At 37.2% G+C, this 26,220-nt stretch overlaps 1 protein-coding gene across 1 annotated transcript in view; it reads right to left on the bottom strand.

Moving 5' to 3' along the window:
* PAWR (pro-apoptotic WT1 regulator) overlaps positions 1-26,220 on the bottom strand; it is an 82,279-nt gene that overhangs the window by 33,234 nt on the left and 22,825 nt on the right. Inside the window, exon 2 of the mRNA XM_027747809.2 lies at positions 7,883-8,011. Coding sequence (XP_027603610.1) covers positions 7,883-8,011 — 129 coding nt within the window. The remainder of the gene's footprint in view (positions 1-7,882; positions 8,012-26,220) is intronic.

Raw genomic sequence — 26,220 nt, 5'->3', positions numbered from 1 at the left:
CCACAAGATCTCTTAGGTGGAACACAAGGAACAGTACTCTGTGAGTAACATTCAGTATTTTGCATTTGCTTGTTCTTCACAAAGTGGCAACCAGTGCCTTAATTACTGCTATTAACATACTCAAACTGCTCTGAATACAGGCCCATATTACTAGAAATTACTTGAGTGATTGCCTGATCATATGTGATCATGAAAAGATGGAATTCCTGTGTTCCTGTTTCCCTTCCACATATCACAGAAATGATCTGGGTCTCCCAAGCCACAGCAACCACGGCAGATGTTTATCTGAAGCCCTGGTTCATTTCATGAACTGTACAAGGCAGCAAATTCCCTGGAACTAGTGTCACTTCCTTTAAAACCATGGAACACACAAGACTGACTTAAGGTGCAAATATATTTATTAAAAAATAGCAATCTTTTAATACTTAACACTGAATTTGAATACTTTTTAATGCATTTTTATGGGAACATTTTTAGACATACAGTAAGATTTCCTCATGAGTCCTTCTATTGCACTCACTATTATTACTTAAGTGCTTTGTGGATACTAATGACTGCTTTCGTATCATCTCTGTGAAGTGCATCACGCTCCAAATCTGCAAACAGAAAACCCAAGATGAATATTATCTGGTAGTTAAGTCAAATTTGAGAGTCCCACAACCTGATTTGGCAGAATTATTTAGGACTTCACATACGCAAACACACCTCCTTCTAATTTACATATTTCTATATTTTAATCACATTTTTATTCACTTTTTAAAACAATACCAATATTATAATCATGTTACTATGTACAATAATTCCTGGACTAACATCTAAAGAAATGTAGCGCAGAAAAGAAAGCACGTTTAACACATTCGGGCGTGCCTTGTATGTAGCACAACTGCATCTTCTCTAAAGACAGAAATAAAGCAACATCATGGCAATATACTTATAAAAGATGAATTATTACTCTTGAATGCATGCACACAGTTCTTCTTTGTAAGAACTACCTGAAACCTAGATGCCAGATACCTTTGAAACACTGTGGTCAGGTATGAATGGATATGAATATTATTATCACATACTTTGGATAATGAGAGTAATTGTAAAATGATGTTGTATGATATAACACTGCTACACAAAGTGAAAAGCCAAAAAAGGCAAACCAGACAGGCAAAAACTGCAATGCATGATATTCAAGTATAAAACTCTGGAGAAGCTTGTGTCAAGCAGTTTTTCAGCTGTGTTTCCTAACAGAGATGCATGCAACAGTTCAGATCCCTGCATTTCTCGCAGTCTGCCACACAGCTAAGAAGTCACTAGGGAATTTTATTGCCTAACTTTATTTACTGCTTTCAGCATAGCTCATAAGCCTCTATTAAACATTTACAGCTTCATAACACTGACATATATCACTGTTTCCAAAAATTTCAATGTGTTAGGTCTCACTTAAGAAAAGGAATGGCATTGAAGCAATCAGAACTGCACTTCTATGGAAATATCTTTGGACTGCATTCCTTTCAGACAGTGTCTGCAATGTTCTGGTAAAACATTAAGCTTTTTTAGACCAAAAGGATAAAAAAATGACAGATATGGTTTTCCTTCAATTTCAAGAGATGACTTACGACTAAATGCACAAGGTATAACTAAAGGGTCATGTTAATAAACCAAGTTCAGATGACTTCACCAGCCACCTAACCTATTCACTACTGAAGTTAGTACGATGAATCCAATCTACTGTGAAACCATTTCATAATTATGCCATTAGGTGAGTGCTGATTATGTAGACATTTCATCCTATCCTCACCTCTAATCAACAAGGATTTTTTCAAAGGTACTGGGTAATTTCTACACTAAACTGAATGATTATCCAAGCATCTATCATAAACTAATCTCTTGCAGAGAAAAAAAACCTGCATCGCTGCTACAGAGAGGAGTGAAAGCAACCCAAGACATGGCAATGCTACTGTGTATATAAGTCAGTGCTGCAAGTTGAAAACTTGGGAAGTTTTGTCTTTCATTGCCTTGGATTAACAGCTCCACAGCATTCAGTGCTAGGATCAAGCTAGTCTGTCTGCTAATGCACATAATTTGTGCTCCCTACAAGAATATAATACAACTTACAGCCTAATGACAAGGTTAAGTACTACAAATGAAGTGACATTTTTTTGTCTAGCAAATCCATCCAGTGTCGTTGACTGTGATTCAGTGTGGATGTTTAACTGTATAAATGTATCTCACAAAGCTGCATCTTGTATAAAATAATTTGGTAAGATTTAACATCTTTAATTTCTTGAACATCTTGTTGATGCACATTCTAAGAGCAACAGAGGGGCACCAAGAAATGTGCATTACAGTTCAGTTGTATACACAAAACAAATTAATGGTCGGAACAAAATGATCGCAATTTCTAACTTGAGTCCAAGGGTCTTGAATGAGGCCCTGGGCTTTACAACAATGTAAAATACACAATTAGGTACAGCAAAACAGTTAGTGTGGCTTAAAGAAAAAAAAGGGTGAGTCATGTCTCCTACTGGGGTCCCAGACTTAAGAATGCTTGAGAAGCAAAATTCCCCTATCAGTTTCATGCCAGCAGTACAAACTCCAAAGCAGGTTTCTAGCAGATGACTGCAGAGAGATCTTTGGCAATCAGTACAGACACAAAAGGTATTGGTAACTGTGATAGTTATGATCGGTAATTTCTTAACGTGGAATTAAGAAATACACTGGAAAAATTTTGCAATTTGTGTGGCAATAATAAAGATCAACATTCCCTTTTTACAGTAGGACACTCTAAATCAAACTGGTATTTTATAAATCATTACTGTATCCTGAATCTGAAGGATTCAGACTATTTACTTCAAAAAGGCTGAACCTCATTTTTTAAGTGACTCTGAGCTTCCCCTTTCCATGCTCACAGGCAAAAAACCCATTATCTCTCACTCTATTGATTCCTATTTTCAAGTTATGTTAGTAGCAAAAATCATTCTGACATGCTTCATTCAAGTTTGCCAGGGAGAGGAAAGTCCATCTAAGTTTATTCACCTATATCTGTTCTAGCAATGACAAATATTTTTAAGATCTCAAACATGTTGTTACTTGATGCTTTTGACAATACATATTGACTCAACTCCCATATCTTAAATGTCAATTGTTCACAGCTGACGAATTTTTTTGCAGCGTGCTCATACAGTGCCCAGCATAGCTAGCATTCACAGACACTACAACATTTGAAATACAATGCAAGCAGAAAGGAATCAAAGATAACATAAACCAAAGGATTTCAAAGCCCTTCCAAGGTATTGAGAATGATGCTTTTGTGGTATTATAGCATAACTGCCAGAAAAAAGGCCAGTTGTGATTTGAAGGTTTTAATGGATGGAGGACATATACATATGTCTCCCACTGCAAGGTTTTATGTTAACTTTTAATTAATCCTCTCAGCCTTCCCAATTTACCCTCCCAATTTCCAGGAACATCATAAGGTGACATACAGACATCACAACATGCTACCATGTTCAGATATCCCTTCTGTAACAATACAAAAGTTATGTCAACCCTACTGCCACAAGACTACACAAAGAAGGGCATGTATTTGGGAAATATTTTAGGAGACCAGATACACAAACAACTGAATTCAAAGAGGTACCTGATGATGGTATCAGCACAACTGGATGCTTTAATACAGAGTAAAAGCCTTGAATATGGCGGGGTCTGGTGGGGTTTTTTTGAGCAGTAGCCAATAATAGCATTTTTTTCATGTTCTGGAACTGAGCAAGTCTCCTAAAAGACTTAAAAATAAATCATCATTAAACTAATTGTTTTTTCCAGCCAAATTTTGTGGGTTTTTTTGATGCGAGTTATCTGTACAGTACGTACATACCAACACCTTCTTCAAATAAGAGATGTTCACTACCCTGAATGTATCATTTCTCTCCAACTGCAAGAAAGACATTGCTATGTCTTACTATATCTTACTATATCTAAGGAGCAAGTTTTGTGCTACTTTGTTTTGCCATCTCTGCTAAGTAAGAGCTACATTTCTATAATGACTAGACTCTAAAGATTTCCATTTAAAATAGTAACTTTAGTTAACTTTGAAATAGTAGCTTTGACTACAATTGTCCTTAGCAGGACAAATTTTTAGCTCATTTGTAAGGGTTCTAAGCTTCCTTACATATGACTTATCACTCAGTCTGCAATCCCTGTGGAGTAGTCCACAGCACTGTAACTCACAAGATGAAAATAACTGAATTGCAGCATTAAAAATAGGAGGAAAATCAAGCAAGAAAGTCAGAGCCAGATACAGTACTTACATCTGGGAGTGGATTTAATGTTGATTCACCTCATGAGGTGTGGCTTTCCACACTATCTTTTGCTAAACTTAACAGTTCTGATTGGAATTGTTTTTCAATGCTCATAACATTGCCAGACCTACGTCTTTCATATTTCCAATATAAAACAATTCTGAAGACAATTTCAGTCAAACAAGTCTGCTTCACGGAAAACACTCCGAAGTCTGCTATATTTTTAGATCTATTCTTAAACAAATCTGGTATCTTTGTGCTTTGGATCAAGAACTTCAAGTTCAGCCAGAGTTTTCAAAAAAATGTGTGTTTTGCCCACAAAAAGGAGAACAGCAACTTATGACAATGTTAAAACAGAACTGAAAAATCAGATTAGGGATTGGAAATAAAACGTTATTCAGCAACATATTTGCCCATCAAACATGAAATCAATACTGTCTTGTTTGCTACAGTCACAGGAATTACAGATTTATAAATTTCATGAAATGATAATAAGAATGAATCAATCAGTGAAATGTCTGTAACTACATAAATGTATTTATTCTGCTTAGTACACAGACGTAAAATGCATACTGGTCAATGGCAACTCAAATTCTTACATCTATAACATAAACTCCACTTTTAAAAACAGTATTATTCTTAACTAGCACAGTAGAATCAAAAGGCAGCTAAGCCATCAAAGCTGAAATAACACTGCTGTCAAATTCTGTTCAAACTGGGCAACTTCTACGTCTTATAATAAAAAGTAAGTTGAGAGAGACAGTAATAAACTGATTAAGTCTTAGCAGCTACAACTTTCTAAGGTTCCATCTGTTCTGTACATGTGCCACTCTGGGTCTTTGCCAGATTTGAGGCCTGAGTCTCTTATGTATTGTCCGTGACAGGACACTCCTGCTGTGCTCTGTCAACAAAGTAGTGCCTGTTGGAATACAGAGGTGACAAACTTGGAAACGTAGGATACAATTAATACAGACAGTTTGGTAAATAAAAACTGAGATTGCTGGTCAAGAAGAACAGAAAATATGGATGAAAAGAAAGGGGCATGGGACCATAGCCAAAGCATTACGTAATAATACCACTAGGGGAAACTAAAAGTGACAACTTCTGGAATATTTGCTGAAGAAGTGAAAACAGGGTGAGCACTGTAAGAAAGAGTCTAACAAATAACTTGGAAAAAGCATAAAAACATTTCAGAATGATGAATCCTGACAAATCTACAAAGACAAACAGATCCAGTTCTGTGAGGCATACTCAAAGGAGACAGTTTCTCTGCAGAAATATTTTTGTTGGTCTTCACTGAAAAAGCATGGTAAGAGTCTCACATCAGAGCACTCCCTCATGCAGGATTCAAAGGGTCTACTTCCAACAGAAGCATGTGTAGAACATGAAAACCAATTAATAAAATAAATTTTTAAAAAGTTACTTGCCAGAATGAGGCATTAATTTACTCCTTTAGCTTTGAAGAAACTGATGTTACTGAAAAATGTAACAGCTAAACTACTAGAGATCATATATAAGCTCAATTAAAACTGTCCTAGTACCAATGGGTAACATAATCACCTTAGAATCATCTTTAAGAAGATTCTAAAACAGATCAGACAGCTACAGATGAGTAAACTTGATACTTATACTGGATAAAGTGGTGCTAGGAAGCCTAGAACAAGTATGGAATGAGTGAATAAATACAACATCATGTGGCAGAGTCATGATGTTGTATTTGAGCATTTGTAGAATAGTTATACTTCACAAAGCTAATACAGCTTTTTTAAGTTATAAAAAAGTGTCAAGGAGAGAAATTCAACTGACAGCCTAGTGCATTTCAGAGACATTCCCCAAAGCCTCTTAAAGAACTTAAACTACAGTTAGAATAAGAGCTAATGTCCTTTTGTGAATAAATCACTGAAGACAGAAAATAATGGTGGACTCTGATGGTCAGCTTTTACAGTGGATGGAGCACCCAGAAGAGTGTCATAGGAACCCCTGCTGGGACCTGTGCTTTTCAATATATTTAGGGAGGAGCTGTCCAGAGATGCTATTCTGAACAGAAAAGATATGGGTCAACTGTGAAAACACGCAGGATTTCTTTACTGGGAGTGGCAGTGAGGTGAAACAGGAGATTAAACTTAGTGTACATAAGCCTAGTGTACACAAGTGAGACAAAAGGTAAATACGTTTCTGAATTTACATATGCATCAGCCTCTAAGCTTGTTATTATCACTCACAGATAACTCCAAAATGTTAAGTTAGATTAGGCATACACAACATAAGCAGTAAATGCAGTACCCAGGAGACAAACAGGCAGATATCAGAAATTATCAGAAAAGAAACAGAACAAAACCAAACCCAACACTAAACCACTCTACAACTGCACGCTGTACTGAACACTTCATCGGTTCTGCTTCCAGGTACCAAACAAAATATAGTCAAACCGGAAAAGTATAGAACATTACTGAGTATCTCCTGTACACGGAACAACTAAATAAAACAGAATTCTTCAGCCTAAGGAACCAGCAGCTGAGAGGAGCCACACTCTCTCTGCAGCACTCAGTCATATAAAGAGGGAGCAGCTGTTCCCTATATCTTTCACTGGGACAACTTGCTGAAATCACAACGAAAAAGATTGCAAATGACAGATTCAACTTAAACAAAAGGAGACTGATCTCCACATTGCAGGCAGTTAAGCTGTAGACTTCTTTTCTTAGGCTATTCCGAAGGTTAAAAGCACTCATGAGCATATGAAAGACTGGGCAAAATTTTAGAAAGAAGGTTCATCCAGAACCAGCAAATCCAGCAATGCCCCCTCCGGTTATAGGTGGTGTGAAAGCACGTGCTTGGTTTGTCTGTGTATTTTATTCCCTGTGCACGTGCTATTGACTCTGTTGGAGTCAAGGGGCAGAGCTGGATGGCCTCAGTTTGTACAGCTGGGTTTGGACATGCTGTTAGGTATCAGAAGAGGAGAAAAAAAAAGACTCGCTTAAGAGACTTAGGGCACTATGTGGAAGAGACAGAATATTTGCCACAGGTAGTATAAGTATGGAGGGGTGTACTAGGCATAGTTGGCAATGTTTTGATGCTGGGGGAGGGGGGCTGCAGGAATGAGTCTGATCAGGGGACTGGAGAGCAAAAAAAGGGAGGAAAGGTTTCACAGAGGCAAGGTGTTTTCCCTAGGAGGTTCTGTGTTGCTTAAATCCCAAAATCTATAATTAAAAGTTTGTTAATTGGCAAAATAAATTAGGAAAGTCTGTCCTGATTTAAAAGTCTACCTCCAACTAATTGAATATTCTAAACCTGTCAGTATTTTTCACTTGAATCTCCCTGTTTTTCTTCCTCTCATTACATAGTAAGTTCTACAGTGAACATCAACATCATTACCTTCAATGCCCCTACAGAAGAATAGGATTCTGTTGTCAGAACTGGGGCTCAGCAGTGCTGAGTTTGAGGAATGGAACCCAATGTTCCATTTTTAGTAATGTGTCAATTCCTAAACTTTTTTCATGTTGGGTATAATCTACTGTTAAGAAGTACAAAAAAGAAGGCAGTATGAGTTTTAAAACTGAGAAAAATATCAAAATGAACAAGTGTTAAGATCTCACCTGGAGTAAGTATGAGCTAGAGGTATCTGCAATGGAACTCTCATTTTGTATCGTATTCTGTTGGGTAATAGCATCCTCCTTCTTTCGTTCCTTCTGCCCTGCTTCGTCATCTTCGTACTCATCAAGGCTCTAAAATGAAAAATATTCACTTATCAAAAAGTCTTCCTATGTTGCTTCGCATACTTCCCATATTTCACAAAAATTCATGCATCAGTGAATATTTTCAAAGATTAATTTCATATTTCAGAGAAGTTTAATTGTTTAACCGCTCTTCTTTCCAACTGCTTTTTCTTCATCACAAAAGTAAGAAATAATCAAAACAAGATCCAACTTGACAAGAGCTTCAGACAATGCTGTGTGAGTTCAGTACTAATCCTTCTGTGAGTAGGAGCTTGGACTACACCTGAGGTTCCTTCGTTTAAATGATTCTACAATCCTGTCTGTCACATGCAATAGTATTACCTTCACAAGTAAGAGGTTTTGAGGCAGTACAGACAAGGAAAAAACAAGAATTAATCGTATTCTTCACTCAACTGCTAATCTTTTTTGACACAGCGGTATCTGCTGAAATTGAAGCGTCAATCTCAATCACCAATCGTAATTTTGCCCTCATTTTTAGTTTTGTCTTTGAAAATTTACCATTGAAAATCATTTTTATTACTTGATTAGTCACTAATTACTAACAATTAACACCTATATAACATTTTGACTCTTGAACACAAATGTTTCATATTTGATTTGCTGAAATACTTGGTTTGAAATGATTAAGCTTCTAAAGCACTGACTGCTGACAGGCAAGAGATAGGAAAAGTAAGTAGGTAAATAAATTAAAAAAAGAAGTAATCGGTATAACTGCCTCTGTCTAGCTCAAAGTAATATTAAGGCCATGGCAGAAATGTAAAGACTCAGCTAGGTTTGGACTAAATTAACTATGTCTAGATCAGTCTATTAATTTAACATAGCAAATTAACGGAACAAAAAACTCCCACTATCTTATGTTTAAGAGACCAACTTGAAGCAGACGAAGCTAATTAAAAAAAACAAAAAAAGTCTGACCGTGACATCAGAAGCTGTTTGCCAACACTCTACATTAAAACAAGAGATGTGGGAAATATTGTTACAGAAACACAAGGAACTAACCAGCCTAGGACATCAGAAAAAGCTTCTAGATTAATGTAAAACACCTTAAGAAAAAGAGAACAGGACTACCAGAGAACAAAGACGAATTATGAATTTTAAATTATTTCAGTTGACATTTCTAATGCCCAAAAAACAAAGTCACTATTCTGAGGTTTACATACTTACAGTCTCTGGCATCAACTCACCCAAAGGGCACAAAACTAGTCAAAAGCATATAATGAGAATGTTGGAATACAGTAACTTCAAAAGTAAAACCAGTTTTATTTACTAGCTGAAAATAGTGCTAGTATATCAAAAACTAATTTCAGCTCCTCCAAAGCAAACTATGGTGATACAAGTGCTGGAAAACTGACCAACCAGAAAGGTATATGTTTCAGAAAGTGAACATAATAAAGTGAACAAAAGTGAACCTGAATAAAAGCCATTTAAACTCTCTACAGAGTGCTCATGACAGCAATACTAATGCAATTTCACCAGTCTACTTCTAACTAACCTGTCAATGCAACTGATGCAGACCTGTCTACTTCTATCACTAAGAAAAGACACACCTAAAAGATTTTTGAAGGTATAATGATTCAGCCATTATAATCTTTTAATAAGTCTTTTCTAATAAAATAATTATAAATATTTTATTTAGTTCTCCTGGATCCATTTTTAACAGAGCGTTTAAAAACACTGTCATGGCACATTCTAGGAAATGATCTTTAAATCAACATCCTCTACCTTTTATAAACTGTAAAGCTTAAAATTTTTGGTAACATAAACTTAAGTCCGTATCCTAATTTATCCCATTATCGTACTAATCCAGTATAAAGTGACACAACAAGAAATAATGAGCCCCTACCGCAACAAGAAATGGAGTGATCTTCAGCTCTTACAAAGCCAGTTCTTTCTTGTTCAGAAAGAACTATAAGGTTCATATCATTTATATGATACTAGAAGGTATCATATAAATTATGACTAATGTCATGCAAATGAAGAATGACACTGTGTTAGAAAACAGGAAATGCAGAAAGATTCGTGCCTTGCAGAATATACCACCTAGGGAGTCCTTCTGCTGTGCCTTTTGCAACCGGACACATCTTCCTCGCATTGGCCTTTTTAGCCACCAGTGCACTTGTAACAAACATGGGTAGAGCCCTCCCCAAATCTTCGTTCGCGATGCCTAGCCATGATGATGAGAAAATAGGAAAACTCATATTCTTTCTCCAGTCTCCAAGTTGTTCATGTCAGAGAAACAGAGACCTCAGATAAACTCAAAGAAAAGAGATCCTTTGAAATGAGTTTGGAAGAGCAGCCTCTAAAAAGCATAGGATAAATCCAACTCAAGACAGAAAACACTAGTAATCTTCACACACCTCAAAAAATCTTTGCGTTTTCAAGGAACGACATCCTTTAAGGAGAAGAATGAAGCTAAAATATCAATATTCTAGGTAAAAAAATAAAGTCTTAGTAGTGACTAAGTGCTCCCTTCTTCAGATACATGCTTCTCATAAGCTCTCCAGAGACCAGCAGAATTCCACAGAAATATTTTTCTCTGAATACAATTGCATCTGTGATGAAAAATGTTCTGTTTTAAAATAAGATCACCTGTCACTAAATGTTCTCTTAGCAATGTTGGACAGGAACAAAATGTCGTCATCTGATATAAAAGTTCTAGCCACAAAATTTTAAACTAAATACTTTCAGCTAGGATTTGCCAGCAATGTCCATTGCCATCCTTTCCCTTCTTCTCAGGAACGTCCAAGAGCCCAAAGTCTGCTGATCAGTACCAGTATTCAATCCCTCCAAATAATTTGTACTTCCAAAGTTAAAGGCCTTCTTCCTAAGCATAGAACAGTTACAGTTTATGTAAATCTAATTGGGAGCCTATAAACCTCTGTTTTAAACGTTACTGGGGCTTGCCCCCGACTCTAGTTCCCTTCACCGGAGCAGGCACCTCCACCAGCCAAGGCCAGCACAAGTTTGAGTGGCAAGAAACACAGAAGCAGCAGGTTTTTATTACTTGTAACAGATGAGGTGGAAGAGTCAAGGTACAGGTTGATTCTCATCATTTGCAGCCAATGTGGCACATTTTGCTTGGGGTTGCCAAAGCCTTCCTGCCCTAAAGCAGATTACAAGTCAAAGACCTTCCGTGCTTTCCCTAACACAAAGGTTACATTCCCCTCCCAAACATGCAGATATGCATATACCCACACATCAATTTAAACCATGTCTATGAAATGCAGGCAGAGCACAAGTGAACGTGATAACAACCACATAATGTAAACATTTTACTGCTTTTTACTAAAGTTATTAAGTTTTGCTTCAATAACGATTAACCTTAACAAGGAAATCCATTCGACTCGTGATCAAATAAGCTTTCCTATTGAAAATATCCTGTTTATGCACTTCATCTTCAGTTATTGATCACCAGTATTATTGACACTTACATTTTAAGCTAACTTTTAGAGTAATAAAAATCAATAAACCCAAGTTTCAGTTGACACATTATTAATGTCCAAAGTTTTGTTACACACTTTAAAAACTGCTGTATTTTTTTTTCAAACAGCAGCTGAAACTGCCTCAGCCCCTAGGACATTTCAATCAGATGGATTAACGTGTTGCTTACGTTGCAGGCTCTCTCACATACTACACTTCCCTTTAGAAACTAGTTTCACGTTATTGAAAAAGACATAAATGCAGCTATTACTTTCTCTGTCAGCACAGCAGAGAAATGGACTTATAACCACCAAGGTGTAATTCTGAGCCATTACATAATTCTCTCTGTCCGTTCCCTTTCCTTGTCTTTTTATTTTGCTGCTAGGCACATACCATTTCAGATCCTTATTTTCCATTAAAATCATCTGAGTTTTGTACAGCAGATATTCAATATGACATTCCCACATCTGATCTCAATATAAGGAATCCACAAAAATTCTTTAGGTTTTCTAGCGTTTCAGTATATGTTTGAAGCTGTAGTATAAACATTTTTCTGTAAACCTCTAGTATGGAAAATACAGAATAAAATGATTTCAAAAGAATCAGACTGATGAAAGAAACAGCCACAGAGATATCCCCACATTCCAGCACGCCACCAGCCTGCAGTTAAAGGAGACACTGTATGAAGAACACTTCTAATGATTCACTGGTTTGCTTTCTATAAACATTTGAGCATTGCTAAGAACAAGCAAAAACTGGGGAGGGACTGTCTTCTCCCTGAAAATACGGGGTATTCCTACGTGCAGATGGTCAGTTCCTGAGCGCACACAAGCTGCTCTCACCACAAGAAATGGTGCTGAGTCAAAATGTCACTATTCCAATCCCCCCTTCCCGCACAACCTGCTTCTGCCTTGCAGTTCTGCTGGTCGAGCACATAACTAAGAGCTTCCCAGTTCGTTTCATGAAAAGTCAATCAGGTTTGTTTCAGCAGTTTTAATTAGCTCAATTGATTATGCCTGGACCAGAGACGAGCCCATTCAAACTCTTTATTTTGCAGAACTCCAGGAATGGTTGTGCTAAGTCAGCTTTTTGAAAATGATGAGCACTTGAGATAAGAACATATTTAACCAGTACAGCAAATGTGCAAGCAGATACACACTCTCAGCAAAACCCTGTGCTCAACTTCACATTGGGCAATAAACGGAAACTGTACATCACAAGCACCGTCAGTTATCTTGACTTTTTTTTTTTAACTTAACCATGTTAATAATCTAGGAGATGAAACAAAATCAAGGCTTCTTCTCACTTCCACAAAATTACTCTGAAAAATTAAGGAAAAAAAAAAAATCAATTTTACAAGACACTTCCCATGTTTAGAAAAAGTTCAAAGTGCAGTATCACAACTTCATCTCTAGATGCTGTAAAACTGCAAATGTTTCTATTAAATGTAAACATTTCCTAAAAGCTTCCACAGTAGAAATACAAGACAAGAATTGCTTTTAACTCTGAAAAAAATGTACCTAGGCAATTAACTATGGCAATATAGATTTTGGGATTCAACAATATCTTTCCCTTGGCTGATCATTCAGAAAAGCCTAGAAAATTAACAGCAAATAAAAGACAACTATTTTACACATTTCTCTATCATCACTCTTCTTACTGCAACACTGAAAACCAAATGCTTCCTCACTTTATCACACACAGCTCTCTTATCGCCTAAATATGATCTTCCTACCTCTTTGCACCATATCAAACCCTTCTGTCATCACTTCCAAAAATACCCAGCAAAACCAGCAAAAAACCCAAACTTCAGTGATTTGAGATTATATAACCTTCCCCCCTTGGGAACATTGATTTTAATCATATTTTAACACACTTCTATTACAATGTCCAGATAGTACCCTAGATATTTAATTAAAACAGATTTAGAGTAATAAAACCTTTTATTAGAACAACAGTATAATTGGAAAATTTGCATCTTTTTCACTACATAAGCCTTTCATCACATTTAACCTGACTTGGTGCTTTCCTTTACAAGATGAAAAACATCCTAATAAAGGTGAAAAGAGCTAATGCTATTCCTAGGAACTACCTAAAACCTACAAACAGTTTTATGGATTATCCAGTAAAGTATTTTATTTAAGAACACTTGACTTCAATTCTCACATTAAGAGTGCCCAAAAAAGGATACTGAACTCCAACATCTTATCTGCATGATCTTTGTGCACTTCTAAAAGTCTATGTATCTAAATGGAGCAGTCCAATATCAACAATTAGTATGATCACAAGCATGGATTTTTAACACAGAAGAAGAGGAAAGGCAGGAATCTTTGGTATCCAAGATCAAAAGAGACCAGAAGACAGTAACGGGTCAGTGGCCAGCAGGTGGGCCAGCACACAGCTGACTGCAGCCATAGGATGCACCCATCCTTGACCAATACTCCCACAAAGCAACCCAAAAAGACAAGCATCACTTAGAGATCAGTGAAGTGCACATCTCTTGCTCTACGAAATTCACAGCATTCCTGATTATAAGTCATATGTATATTTTGTTTGAACTCTATCCTTTTCTCACCCATAATGAGAATTTATAAGTACCTACTTTGTACATTCAATTATATTCCAGAGCAAATGCAATTTGCCGTCTTAAAATCCTCTTAGAAATGCTTCTGGAAAAAAACCCAACATATTTGTCTGTATTAAAGCAAAATAACAAAGTATTTCAAATTCTTTTAAAGCTTTAAGTAAAACATCAACTAGATCAACACCAGAATGTCAATTATCCCTCATTATAATAACAAAAAGCAGCAGTGTTTGCAGTTTGTTTTTCAGCAAAATAAACTGTTTGGTCACCACTGTCTTCAAACATACCATAAGAATGAGTTCAAAAGTCAAATGTTTAACTTACGCTAATCACCAAAAAATCCTTTATCACAAGGCTTGTCAAGAATGATTGGTGGAAATGCTTAATTTAACTACTTAGTACACGATATTAAAGTCACAGAATAAAATTCCAGGGATACAAGAAGCTTGCAAAACACAAGCTATCTAGCATTATTAATAACCTTTTCAGAAAGAGAAGGACGGATTAAAATATATGGATTGGCAAGCTATCAGAATTAAGCACCAAACTATTCAATACCAAACTCAAGGTTAGCATTTTAGAGTTTCTTACTGATCACCATCTAAGAACAGAAGTACCAAACAGCACAACTGACTGAAGATCCTTTACAAAGACATCACACTGCTGATACCTGTTCCATGGGGAAATTCTTACATGAATATAACAATGATTCATCCAAAGGAAGTCCCAATTCCTTGCTCTTAAAAAGAAAATATAAATCAACATCAAATAAAGGGGCCAAGATAAAAGCAGCCAAATCCTCTTTATGCTGAGTATGACCCACAGGCAGTTCCAGGCCACTTGACTTCCAGAATTATAGGGCCCTGATACAGCACATCTCTATGTATTAGAAATTAGACACCCCATCCCCATCCTCATTCAAATTTTGCATACTGCTCTTCTTACTTCTATTTTGCTAGTAACAACATGTCTTTTCCCTCCTCTGCTAATGGTTTACTTCTGGTATAGAGTTAATAAAGGCAATATTCTGTACACAGAAATCACTAATAGCGTTTAACACCTGAATCTAAAAGTAACAGAAATGTTCCCAAACATCACGCATACATACAAAAGTGGAGTCAGTCTCTACAGCCTCCAAATAAACATTCTGAAATGATGCATCCTATCTGAAACAAATATCGCAAAACAGTGGTCGAGCAGAAGAAAGCTGGTAAAACCAAGTTTGCCTGTTTCGGCCAGGAGGAAAAAGAGAGAATTGTTGAAGATATTTGCACTGTTCACAGAAGAAATATTTCTCAGTTTGCATCATGCCACAGACATTAGGAAACAACCACCACAGACTGCAAGAGAAGAGAATTCATGTATAGAAAACAAGCGATGGTTTGTTTAGCGTAAAACAAGCGACAGTTTACACACTTAATGCCCACCTACACTGTTTTCCTATTAAACTTGCTCCTGTGTTAGGTAAGATTCTGGGACATACTGGTATTAGAGGGCACGTAAACAATGGCTGAACAAAAGCCACTCAAACAACAGTTAGACAATGGAGTTAAAATGTCTCTAGTTGTCAGTGTAGAGTCGTGACGGCTGATAAAGATACAAGGAGTCAGTTATGTGCAGAAAAGATGTCTTTATTTTCTCATCTGCTTTTTTATACCCCTTGCTAGCAGCAAGCAGTATCCTTATTTTAGGTAGGCAAGCAGCAGTGTTTTCATTGGCTAGGATCTATGGGCGATACATTTGGCAAAGCTCAAGGCCTTATTGCAGTTCCCACATCCTAGGCCTACCAACTTTACAGCCTGCCTTTGTTTTCTCCATTAGGGCTGCGCACTGACTTCCTTATCATCGAGGATACACTCGAAACTTTTCCCAGTCAATATCTCCATCCTGGGAGCTAACAGCCACCATTATTTTGACTTTCATTGCCATTTATTTCTGGTAAAATTAACAAATACAAACAATATTCCAAAAGAGAAAAAGATGTATTGTCATGCAGAAATAGACATACAGACTAAGCACCCTTCTCTTTAAAGCCAGAAAAACAGGGAGAGAAACAAATCTTAGAGATAAGCACACTATTTTCAAAACAGAATTATCTCTTTTAATGTGACCATTTAATATATGTTTTCTTCCCTAGTACATCTATGGTGCTTCTAAAAGGAAATAAAGATGAGATCAGTACTTGAAGAATGTTCTAAAAGGAGATCAAACAGGTTAATTAGCGGAACTGTATTTCAACTGTCCTATCCTCTGAAGCATGCAGTTTGTAGCCATTTATATTGTCTGAATATCAAGTCGAATTTAATTTCTTTTAAAATGCAGTGCCTTCATAGGTTTCTGCTCTCTTGCTTAATAGGCTAATTGTCATTTTTCTTCTACTCACTGAATCTCATTCACTGTTTACACACAGTGAGTGTGGGATTGGTCAAACTAAACAAAGCCAAAGAGGCTGATGACAACCAAGCACAGACAAGCCAAGACAATATACTCAGAACCAATTCCAAGGGAAAAAGAAATCTTTGGCACAATACTTTCTTGAGACTTGTACAACACTTCTCATTTCGGAGTGGGATCTTCTGAATCCATAGGAAAGCTGATAAAAATATCAAACAGATTTTCAGCTCCACAGATGCTTCATTAGATTTCTAACATTAGTAAGTGTTCTAACCAGACAGACATAGACTACCTTCTGCTGAGGGTCAGAAAGGGAGAAGCAGTACTGAAAAAGCACTTTAAACAGGATAGACTCATATTTGGATTAAAAAAAAAAAAAAAGTTGAATTTGACTTCCAAGGCAATAAATAAGCACTTTTGAAGTGTTCAGCACTGATTTCAGGAATAGACAGCATTGATTAAAGCTGTGCAGGCAGGCAAAGCACAGACGTGGTACTAAAGCCTGATAGGACAGCAGTAACCAGGTAAGATCAAAAAAGTTTAAAGTTGTTGCAGCAGTCAATATTGTAACTATTTCTTGAGAAAACATTTTGTAACTACAAATTAATCCTAGTGACAATTCTGAGAAGCTGTTTCCCAACCTAGACTTCTGAAATCACTCTTTAGTGCTGTACTTGGAGGGAAGTCCGCTTCCTCAGGAGCTTTTCCAACAATTTTATTTTGATAAATACATCAATGTCCAAGGCTCCTGATGGAAACCCAGTCTAGGTTCCCATAGTGCAATGTCACATATTAACAGCATCAAAGTCTTCCGTCACCATCACTTGTAGCTCTGCTTCTTATGGAAACGGCTCAGAAATCACAGCTCTTTTGTATCCATATCTTTCCAAAATCACTAGTGATGGGGGGGATGAGTGTTGTGTTCCAGACAGTAATAAATACTTAATATATATTAGTATCTTTAAAATATGAAAGTTGCACAAGCGTGAGGGGATTAATTCAAGTTTCCTGAAAGTGAAATATGCAGATTAGCTGCCACAGTAATTCAAGGGCTAGACAAAACAGGCAGTTACCCTTATACCTGAGCAGTCAGCACTGTGCACAGACTTGAGCCAGCCCAGCAGGTGTTTGACTCTTCCCATTAAAAAGCTCAGTGAGGAACTGAGGGAACTACAGTATTGACTTAGGAGTGAGAAGGAGAAAGCGTGGGAGACAGAGTTGTGGGAAAGCTCACAGAAAGAACATGTAGCTGATGCCTGGTGAGAGAGAGCTACTCAAGTAAACAGAGATTACAGCAGCAAAAATAAGCAAGGAAGCAAAGGGGACATCTGTTTCAATCGGTCTGAGAAGTAAAACTACACATTGTACCTTTTTGTGGTCTTTCTGTCACTGTCGGAGCGAGCTGCCTAACTTCCCCCACAGCACGCATCCAAAAACTTTGACATTTTGATTACCAGGTCTAAGACAGAGCTGGACATACTCCACTTCCAGTAGGTAAGAAAAACTAGGACTTCAGGATGGGAACATGCAGACAGACAAGACTTTGCTGCGAAGGAGTATTTCATGACCACACTTTAAGTCCACAAAACAGTACCAGCAAGTTCAAGTAACTTACTACAAAACTAGCATTTGAATATGGTGACCTCAGAACACAGAACATGCACAGACAGAAAACCAAATCAATCCAGGTGTGAGGAAATGTAGTATTGTATCGTAATGGGAGGAATTAGTCACGTCACACAGTTTGTTCAAAACAACTGCACTCACTGGAACCTTACATGACTGTAACTTTGCGTAAGAGAGCAATGGTATTCCTACAGAAATTCAAACCAGAATAAAGCATGAATAAAGAAAGCAGGGAAAATACTGGATAAATAAAAGCTTATATTCACAAGTGCAGGAAGTGTTTGTCATCATCATCATGGCTAGGCTTCGTGAACGAAGATTTGGGAAGGCTCTATCCACATTTGTTACAAACACGCTGGTGGCTTATGAGGCCAATACGAGATAGACATGTCCGATTGCAAAAGGCACAGCAGAAAGACTCCTTAGATGGTATATTCTGCAAGACACGATTCTTTCTGTGTTGTCTTTTCTCCTCGAGGGTGATCCTGCGTGTGTTCTCAAAGGAGACAGCTGCGTTACAGATGGTGTGTCTCCAGGTCTCCCGATTGGAGGCCAGAGTAGACCAGTTATGTTGATCAATATGGCCAAGGCTGAGATGTTGTTTCAGGGAGTCCTTGTATCTTCTCTTCAGGGCTCCTCTCTTGCAGCAGCCGGCGGCAAGTTCTCTATAAAGCAAGATCTTAGGGAGGCAGTGGTCCTTCATCCTGGAGACATCTGTTCTAGAACAAGCAGCAGTCACAAGTATTGAGGCCATATTGCTGAGAACACAGCTGCGATGGGCAGGGCAGGAAGTGTTAGTACAAAAAAGGTAATTTTCTATTACTGTTACTTTAATTGTTGAGTGACTCATCAAGTTTTGGGGTTTTTTTTTAGCTACAGAGTTACTTGCATACAATATAGTGCAAGTCTTGGCCAGGTCTTCCACAATCAATTATTTGTATTTCACCATATCTACCTTTTTAGACCAGACAGCTCAAGCAAATTATTAAGATTTCAGCTTATAAGGCATTTATTATCTTAATTCAGAACATCAACTGTAACACGTGTTTCTCAACTGTAAAACAGGAATATTGGGTAAAGTTCTCTTTTCTGAAGTACTCCAGAATCTGCCCATTAATGATGATGGGGAAACTTTGCCACACGCTGACAGGGATTTGCTCTGTGCTTCAGACCCAAGGCAAGGGTCTGCCTTGCTGAGGGATGGAAGAGAAGGGCTATGACACCCCTTCCCCTTCAGTTTCTACTGTGTAATGAAAGCATGAGGTCAAGGTTACAACTGACACACAAGTTAGCACACATCATCTACACCATGAAAACTGTTCATATGCATTGCTTTCTGTACACCAAACTGTGGTAAACACAAAGTAGTTCAAGTTTTACCATTCCCTGGCGAAAAGAAAGGTAAACAATTATATGCATGCTGTAGGTACCACAGGTTAGGAGCATTCACTTCGTTACCATGGAGCAGCCCTGAGCCATTCCTGTGCCCAACTCGGCAGCCTGTCACTCTGACCAAAGAGGACAAGGAGAGGAATTCTTATGAGCTGACAACACTGGAAATGGGATTCAGAGCTCAATTCATCTCCTGTAATTACCTATCACAGCCAAATAATACTTAAAACCAGATTTTTTTCTCTTCATTTAAAGAATCTCAATGACAAAAAAACCTTTCAAAGATAAACTGATGCCCCAGAAGGGGTCTTCATGTTGTAAACAGGAGGACACACACATGCACAGATATGCACAAACCAAAACCAACAAAGTAAATCTCACTGCCATTGCTGCACTTGTACTCCAATCCAAGCCAGAGGAACACAAGTGAAGAAGTATCCAAGGAGGAGTCAGGAATGAGGATTCTGTTGTTCATGTTCATGTTATTAAAACGTGTTTTTAATTTCTCAGACTACAAGCTAAAGCCTGTAATAATGTCGCTTGGAAAACAGATGGCTGAGTGAGCATCTGAGGGTGAAAAGGAATGTTTTTACAGGCGCAGTTAGTAAATACCACTGGCTCCTGCAGACATTCTTCCTTAAATGGAAATTACCATTTCTTTAGGTTAGAAAAAAAAATCCCGATACAATAGAAGTCATAGACTAGCTATGAACCTTTTAGCACCTGCGCTAAGCAAAACAAAAATTAGCAGAAGGCTTTATATATATAGCTCTCTGTTCAGTAAATATTTAAAACTCTTCCCCTTCCCTGTCACATGATTCTTGTCTGTAGATTTGGAAGAGCAAGGAATCCTCAAAAACAATATTAAAACTTTGTGGAAACACAAAGTCTCTCTGCATATCTATGACTAACTGTATGAGGACACTAGACAATTTAAAGAAAAGAAAATACTGCATATACAATCAGAACTGAACCTTCACCCTAAAGTTGAGCCAAACTTTATTTCAATACTGAAATTAAGTCTGCATTGCTTTGATTTTATATTTATGTCCTATTTTTTGTTTTCACATGTCCCCCTGCAGTTGCTTTTTCCAGCCAAGAAAACAAGATTTCTCCCTCCCCCAAGGTTCCTAAACTTAACAACATGATGGGCAAGGGTCGAGGTTCCGCAACAGCTTAAATTAGCGTGTGTCCATTTAGCCATACTCCAACTCTCCCTCTTTTCCTGCTCCTGCCCATAGGCATCTACCAGCCCCTCTGCATCACCTCCCCTGACACCTGCGAGTCATGTCAGGGTAATTTACTAGCAGAAAGCTACTTCTATAAAAAGTGAATAGTATTTTGTACATCTTAGTTTAGCTAACTACAGGATCAGCACAGGCAAGACAGGTAAAAGCACAGATTTAAACTCTCACAAAATTAAAACTCCAGCAATTCAGACTGGACAAATAGTGAAGTACTCATCTAAAAGCACATACTAATATTTAACATTATTAATTATTTTGGAATATAAATAGTGTCCCTGATAATAGTAAACACCATCTATTTTTAAAGGGAAACAAACTGACTCAGATTCCAGAGCTCTGACACATGGCCAAGGTGACTTCTAGAATCTGCAGGCTGTAAGAGCTACAGAATCATTTGCCCCTTGCAATCTGCACAGCTGCTATTACTCTGAAGTATAAACAAGAGGACTACTACAGAGTTGAAGAGCTCATCCATCCAACCACTGAGTTTCCCCACCATGCCTCATGATGGCACAGCCCCATGTTATGATTCCTTAGGTAAAAAGGCCCATCAGGAGTCAAGGACAGTGGATTAACGTGCTCCTTCTTGCAGCTTGGCTTCTTGCAGCTGGGCTATTGCAACTGAAAGAAAACTGCAACATAAATATAAATAAGCAGAATGGAGAGACAAGACAAATTGGACTTCATGTGGCTTGTCCACCACAAACAGCATAAATTCAGAAATACCTACAGAGAGCCCAATCTCATCTTCTACTCATGCTGGGGCCTGCACCGCCCATCCTTCTGTCTTGGCACAATGTTTACCTTTGCAGGAACCAATCCCGCTGTAAATTAATTCAATAAATCCCAAAAAAGTCAATTTTCAGACTTGTCACTTCCCCTATTAGTACAACAGGTGCATAAACACAACACAAGGGACAGCACAAGGACAGGAAACATTAGACCTGGCCTAATTCCTTGTGAAATTTGTATTGAATTACCCCCTCTTTTGGCACAGATATACAAAAATGCATTAAAATATGTATAAAGCATTCCTCACATTAGTAATTTCTCCTGCTAACATATGCAAGTAATTTTAGGATAAAATATCCATTGAAAACAAGACCACAAAGGATCATAACACGGCTATGTCCTACGTTACTAGGGTTTTGGTATTCTCTTATCACTGCTTTAAGCAAAATTTTCTACATTTTTTAAAAGGGAACTCCTTTTTATTAAAATAAGTAGAGCTCTGGATACACTTCCATGCCTTTTTTTGGTGTTTTTTTTTTTTTTTTTTTTTTTTTTTTTTTTTTTTTTTTTTTTTTTTTTTTTTTTTTTTTTTTTCGTTGTTGTTGTTGTTTTGTTTTTTTAACTGTACTTCTGACATGGATTTGTAGTAAGATAAAAAGAAGGTACTGATAATTTAGCTGTAGTGGTTTATGCCCAGAATATAAGTATGGCCTAGGATCTTTTCTGGTTAACTTTTTTTCTATAAGTGGAATCTTATTAAATGGAGTTGGGATAATAAAAGGCTCTGACTCTCTTCTGTATCTCCTTTTCAACTTGGGGTTTGTGTTTGAAGACTATTTTTAAAACGCGGAGAAAGGGAAGCAAGACATAAGTACATTCATGCATTGTCATTCCAAACACCTACAAAGGCTTTCACAGTCATACACTACTGATACAAAATGCTGTAAGAAAGGATTTCTCCCAGAATCTCAGTTCATATTACAAACTACCAAGTAGGTCAGTGACAACAAAAATCGCTTTGCAAATAGGATGTAGACTGATTCACTTACACGTTTCATTCAACCTAAGAAGATTTTGTTGCAAAAACAACAATTACATCACAGGAAAAAACCCAACAGCATACAAAAAAGCCAAAAGAACACAACAATAAACAGATAAACATCGAGAGTAACACAGGTGCAAGGATCCTGTTGGAACAAGATGACAAACTACATGGTTCTTCAAGGCCCCCGGCAGCCTTATCTTCTAGGGTTTTGTAACAGCAAACTCTTTGCAGGAAGAGTTGCAGTGGCAACACAAACAACAAATAAGGATAAAAAAATTGCACTAAGGACATATTTCTCCCCACCAACCTTCATGCATACGTTCCACAGAAACCGCCTGCAGTTGCACAGCAAACTGGAAGAAGGAAAATAAGCAGGAGGGCAATTCTGCTCTCACACCATCCAACATGTATGGGACTACAGCACTCTGGCTCTTCATCAGAAGACACAGCACATGCATCAAGAACTCCCCTAAGCAGAATATAGTTCAAATCTGGGAAAGTAACAGTAAAAAAAAAAAAAAAATTCTTCCACACCTGCTTTGCTTTCAAACTTATTCCCACTCATCCCTGCCAAGAAAGGTTGTTGGGATGGTTGAAGTGTTTCCCATGAATGAAGACAACTTGCTCTTATGTCATTTCAATGTACAGGCTCTTTTTTTTTAAGCATAGAATATCAGTTCTTAAATTATACCTTTCCCCTCTTGACCTTATCCAATTATCTGCACCATAGTATTAACTTCAATTACTATTAGTCTATCATATCTACTAAAGAAGCTGTGATCCATATCCATTTTCCAGGCTAGTTAGTCAGAATTACTACCTTTCTTACAACTTCTGCCTTCCTATTAACACAAGCTATTTGTGAGATGACTACAATAGTCTTCTGTGATGGTTTTAGTTGAAATCCTAGGAAAAAAGATCAGCTAAATTACACTGCCTGTTTATTAGTCAAGAAAATTAAATAAAGTAGATCTCTGGATTCATCTGGAACTGACTCCTATCCTGCTAGCATCTGCTGATCTAGATTTATGCTCCTGGAATTGTTTTAGTTATAATCATAATTTTATACTCAAATTTTCTGAAAACCTCTCTAGTATTCCAAGGTTTCTTAGAAATCAGTATTACCGGACCAGAGACTAATCTGGACAACTGTTTTAAGTTATCTGGACATGATCATTTTCAAATGTTTATCCTTGCTGAAAATGAATCAAATCCCTAGAAAAACCTTTTTTGACATGAATACTTACACTTTCCACAAGGAAGAAAACAGAAATATTTCTGGATCATGTACTCCTAATGGCAAGCACTCATCTATGCAGCATAGTAACACCAATCTAACCAGAAAGACAAAACAACATGACTTAGATTATGACCAAATAATTGTTTGAAGAAAAAAATGGCACATTTAAGTGAGATGGGATCCTCCAAATGAAATGTAGCACTTGGCCCGGCCATGCTACCACACCTTGGAACTGAAAGGATTCATTTAAAGTATCCAAACCATTTGAAACAAACCCCTTAGTTTACACTGTAATGAGCTAACAGCACACCAGTAACTCTACCTTAAGTGAGGTAGGCAAGCAAGAGGCATAAACCCAAGTACCAACATCATCATAGCTGATGACTGACCATTACCCCGAGCCTAAAGCACTCAGTGCCTTGTGGATCTTATTTAGCAGATGAATCCAGCTTCTACTGGAAGCAGGACACGTCCACCCCAATCTGCAGTGGTCACAGTTCTGGGCAACAGATGCTGCTGGGCACTTACGGAGGAAAGATCTGAAAACTACTGGTTGAGCCATCTATCTGTGTGTGGAAACAAGTGTTGGAAACACTGAGGATTTATATGACTATGCTGGCCTTGATACATGATTTATTTACAATCTTCTTTTAAAAGAGAAAAGAATTGTAGTTTTTTTGTTTTTCTTTATAGTCAATCCAATGGTTTGTTTTATTTATTACACTACTACAGCTCTTTAATTTGTGGTTTTCTTCCCATGCCACCCTCCACTGAGCTGCAGTCCTGGCAAAGCTCACCATGCTGAGCTTTCACTTATTCAACAGTGCAGACTAAACACTTACCTCTATTTGCCAAAAAAGTACATGCACTGTTATAGACTATTCTTAAAGACAAAATTTTAATAGAAGTATTTGTAAAGAATGCCTATTTTGAAACACAGCTTTCAACTGCTTGGTGAACCCTTTGGCAAGGATAGTCTGCATTCCTAGGAGGATTTAAATTAGTTTGCTGCAGAACAAAACCTGGGTTACGGACAGTAACTTGGATACAGTCACACACACACACACAAAAGAGTACATTCTCATTCCTCCTGATCTTTTTCCTTGAAAAAACACAACCATCAACATGCAAAGTCCGTTTTAATAAGATAATGTGAGGGGGGTTTTGGAAAGTGAAAAATACTGATTGCAATAAGGTCTCTAAACCAAATTAAACCTGTTTGTATTTCTCAAAACTACTATGGAATGCAAGTTTGTAAAATCCTACAATATTAAGTTGAAGTTGCTAGTTTTACATTTGAAAAGACAATTTTACATTAAAGACTAGAATTGTACATCTCAAATTGTGCGTTTGAAATTTGATTCCTGATTTGTTTTAACAGGATTTGATACATGCTCGCTTATAATAATTTCTTAGTTGTTCAGTCAAATCTCACTTTTCTGCTCATCTTATGAGTAGGGTATCAGAATAAACACATGCCTTAACATAAAAAAGAAACTTAAAACGGTACTATTAAAACAAATCTTCTCAACATTCAGTTCCCATCTTCTAGGGAATCTTAATATACATGATAATTAGTTTCCTGAAAGGCTAAAGTTTAAATGTCATTTGTGTTGTAAATTCTAATTACTCATCGTAAATAAATTAGAGATACTCTTTTATTGCTTAAAGTAAGGCAGAAGCGTGAATTAATCGTACAACTGGCAAAAATTAGAAGTTCCCAAAAAGGGAAGTAAAACTTCATTCTTCACATTCCCGTACACTTAAAAAGGGCTCCATTAACACTAAAGGGGAGAGGGCCAGTGACCTAGAACTTTACTTATGGTCTGAAACTATTAATGAAGTCTGAAGAATAAAGAGTAATGGGTATTCAAAATCCCAACTCCTGTGATGTAGCAGGAGAATGAATAAGCTGTGCTCTAATTTACTCTGACATGCAGCACATCATGGCTGTAGAAGCAGTATGTTAGAAGAGACCATCTTTCAGGAGTCGCTTTCTTGGGAAATGACTGATTCCTGGGAATTCTCACAAGACCTTTAGTTTAATAGCAAAATACTTGAAAAAACCCAAAACAACTATTTATCTTACACAGAAGTCATAAAGAAGAGTTGAGGGGGGAGGAACATGTTATGTAGCCTTATTTGAGGAGACAACTATAAAATCAAACAGACTTTATGACTACTCTATCGTTATTACTATTATTATTATAATTGTTGTTGTTATACACTACTGAGCCTTATCCCATCTGCAAATTTTAGATTATGGAAGTCACAATTATACACTACTGGAAAATAGAGCCAACTTGAGGATACCCCTTGAAAAATTCCCTCAAACTGCCAAAGGAGAAGACTTCTAACTATCAGCTCTTACTCCCTAGCACGTTTTACTGAAAAATAAACATAGAACATTAACAAGTATTAGGATGACAAAATTACTTTGAACTTTCCCCAATTGCTCAAATTTGGGCCCTAAAACTAAATCAAGCACTTTATTCACAAACAAGCCATTCCACACTG

This window comes from Pipra filicauda, unplaced genomic scaffold (genome assembly GCF_003945595.2).
Source record: "Pipra filicauda isolate LSUMZ 115617 unplaced genomic scaffold, ASM394559v2 scaffold4_size7858003_pilon, whole genome shotgun sequence".
NCBI lineage: Eukaryota > Metazoa > Chordata > Aves > Passeriformes > Pipridae > Pipra > Pipra filicauda.
The sequence above is the reverse complement of the archived record's forward strand: the minus strand, read 5'-3'. Positions and strand labels throughout refer to the sequence as shown.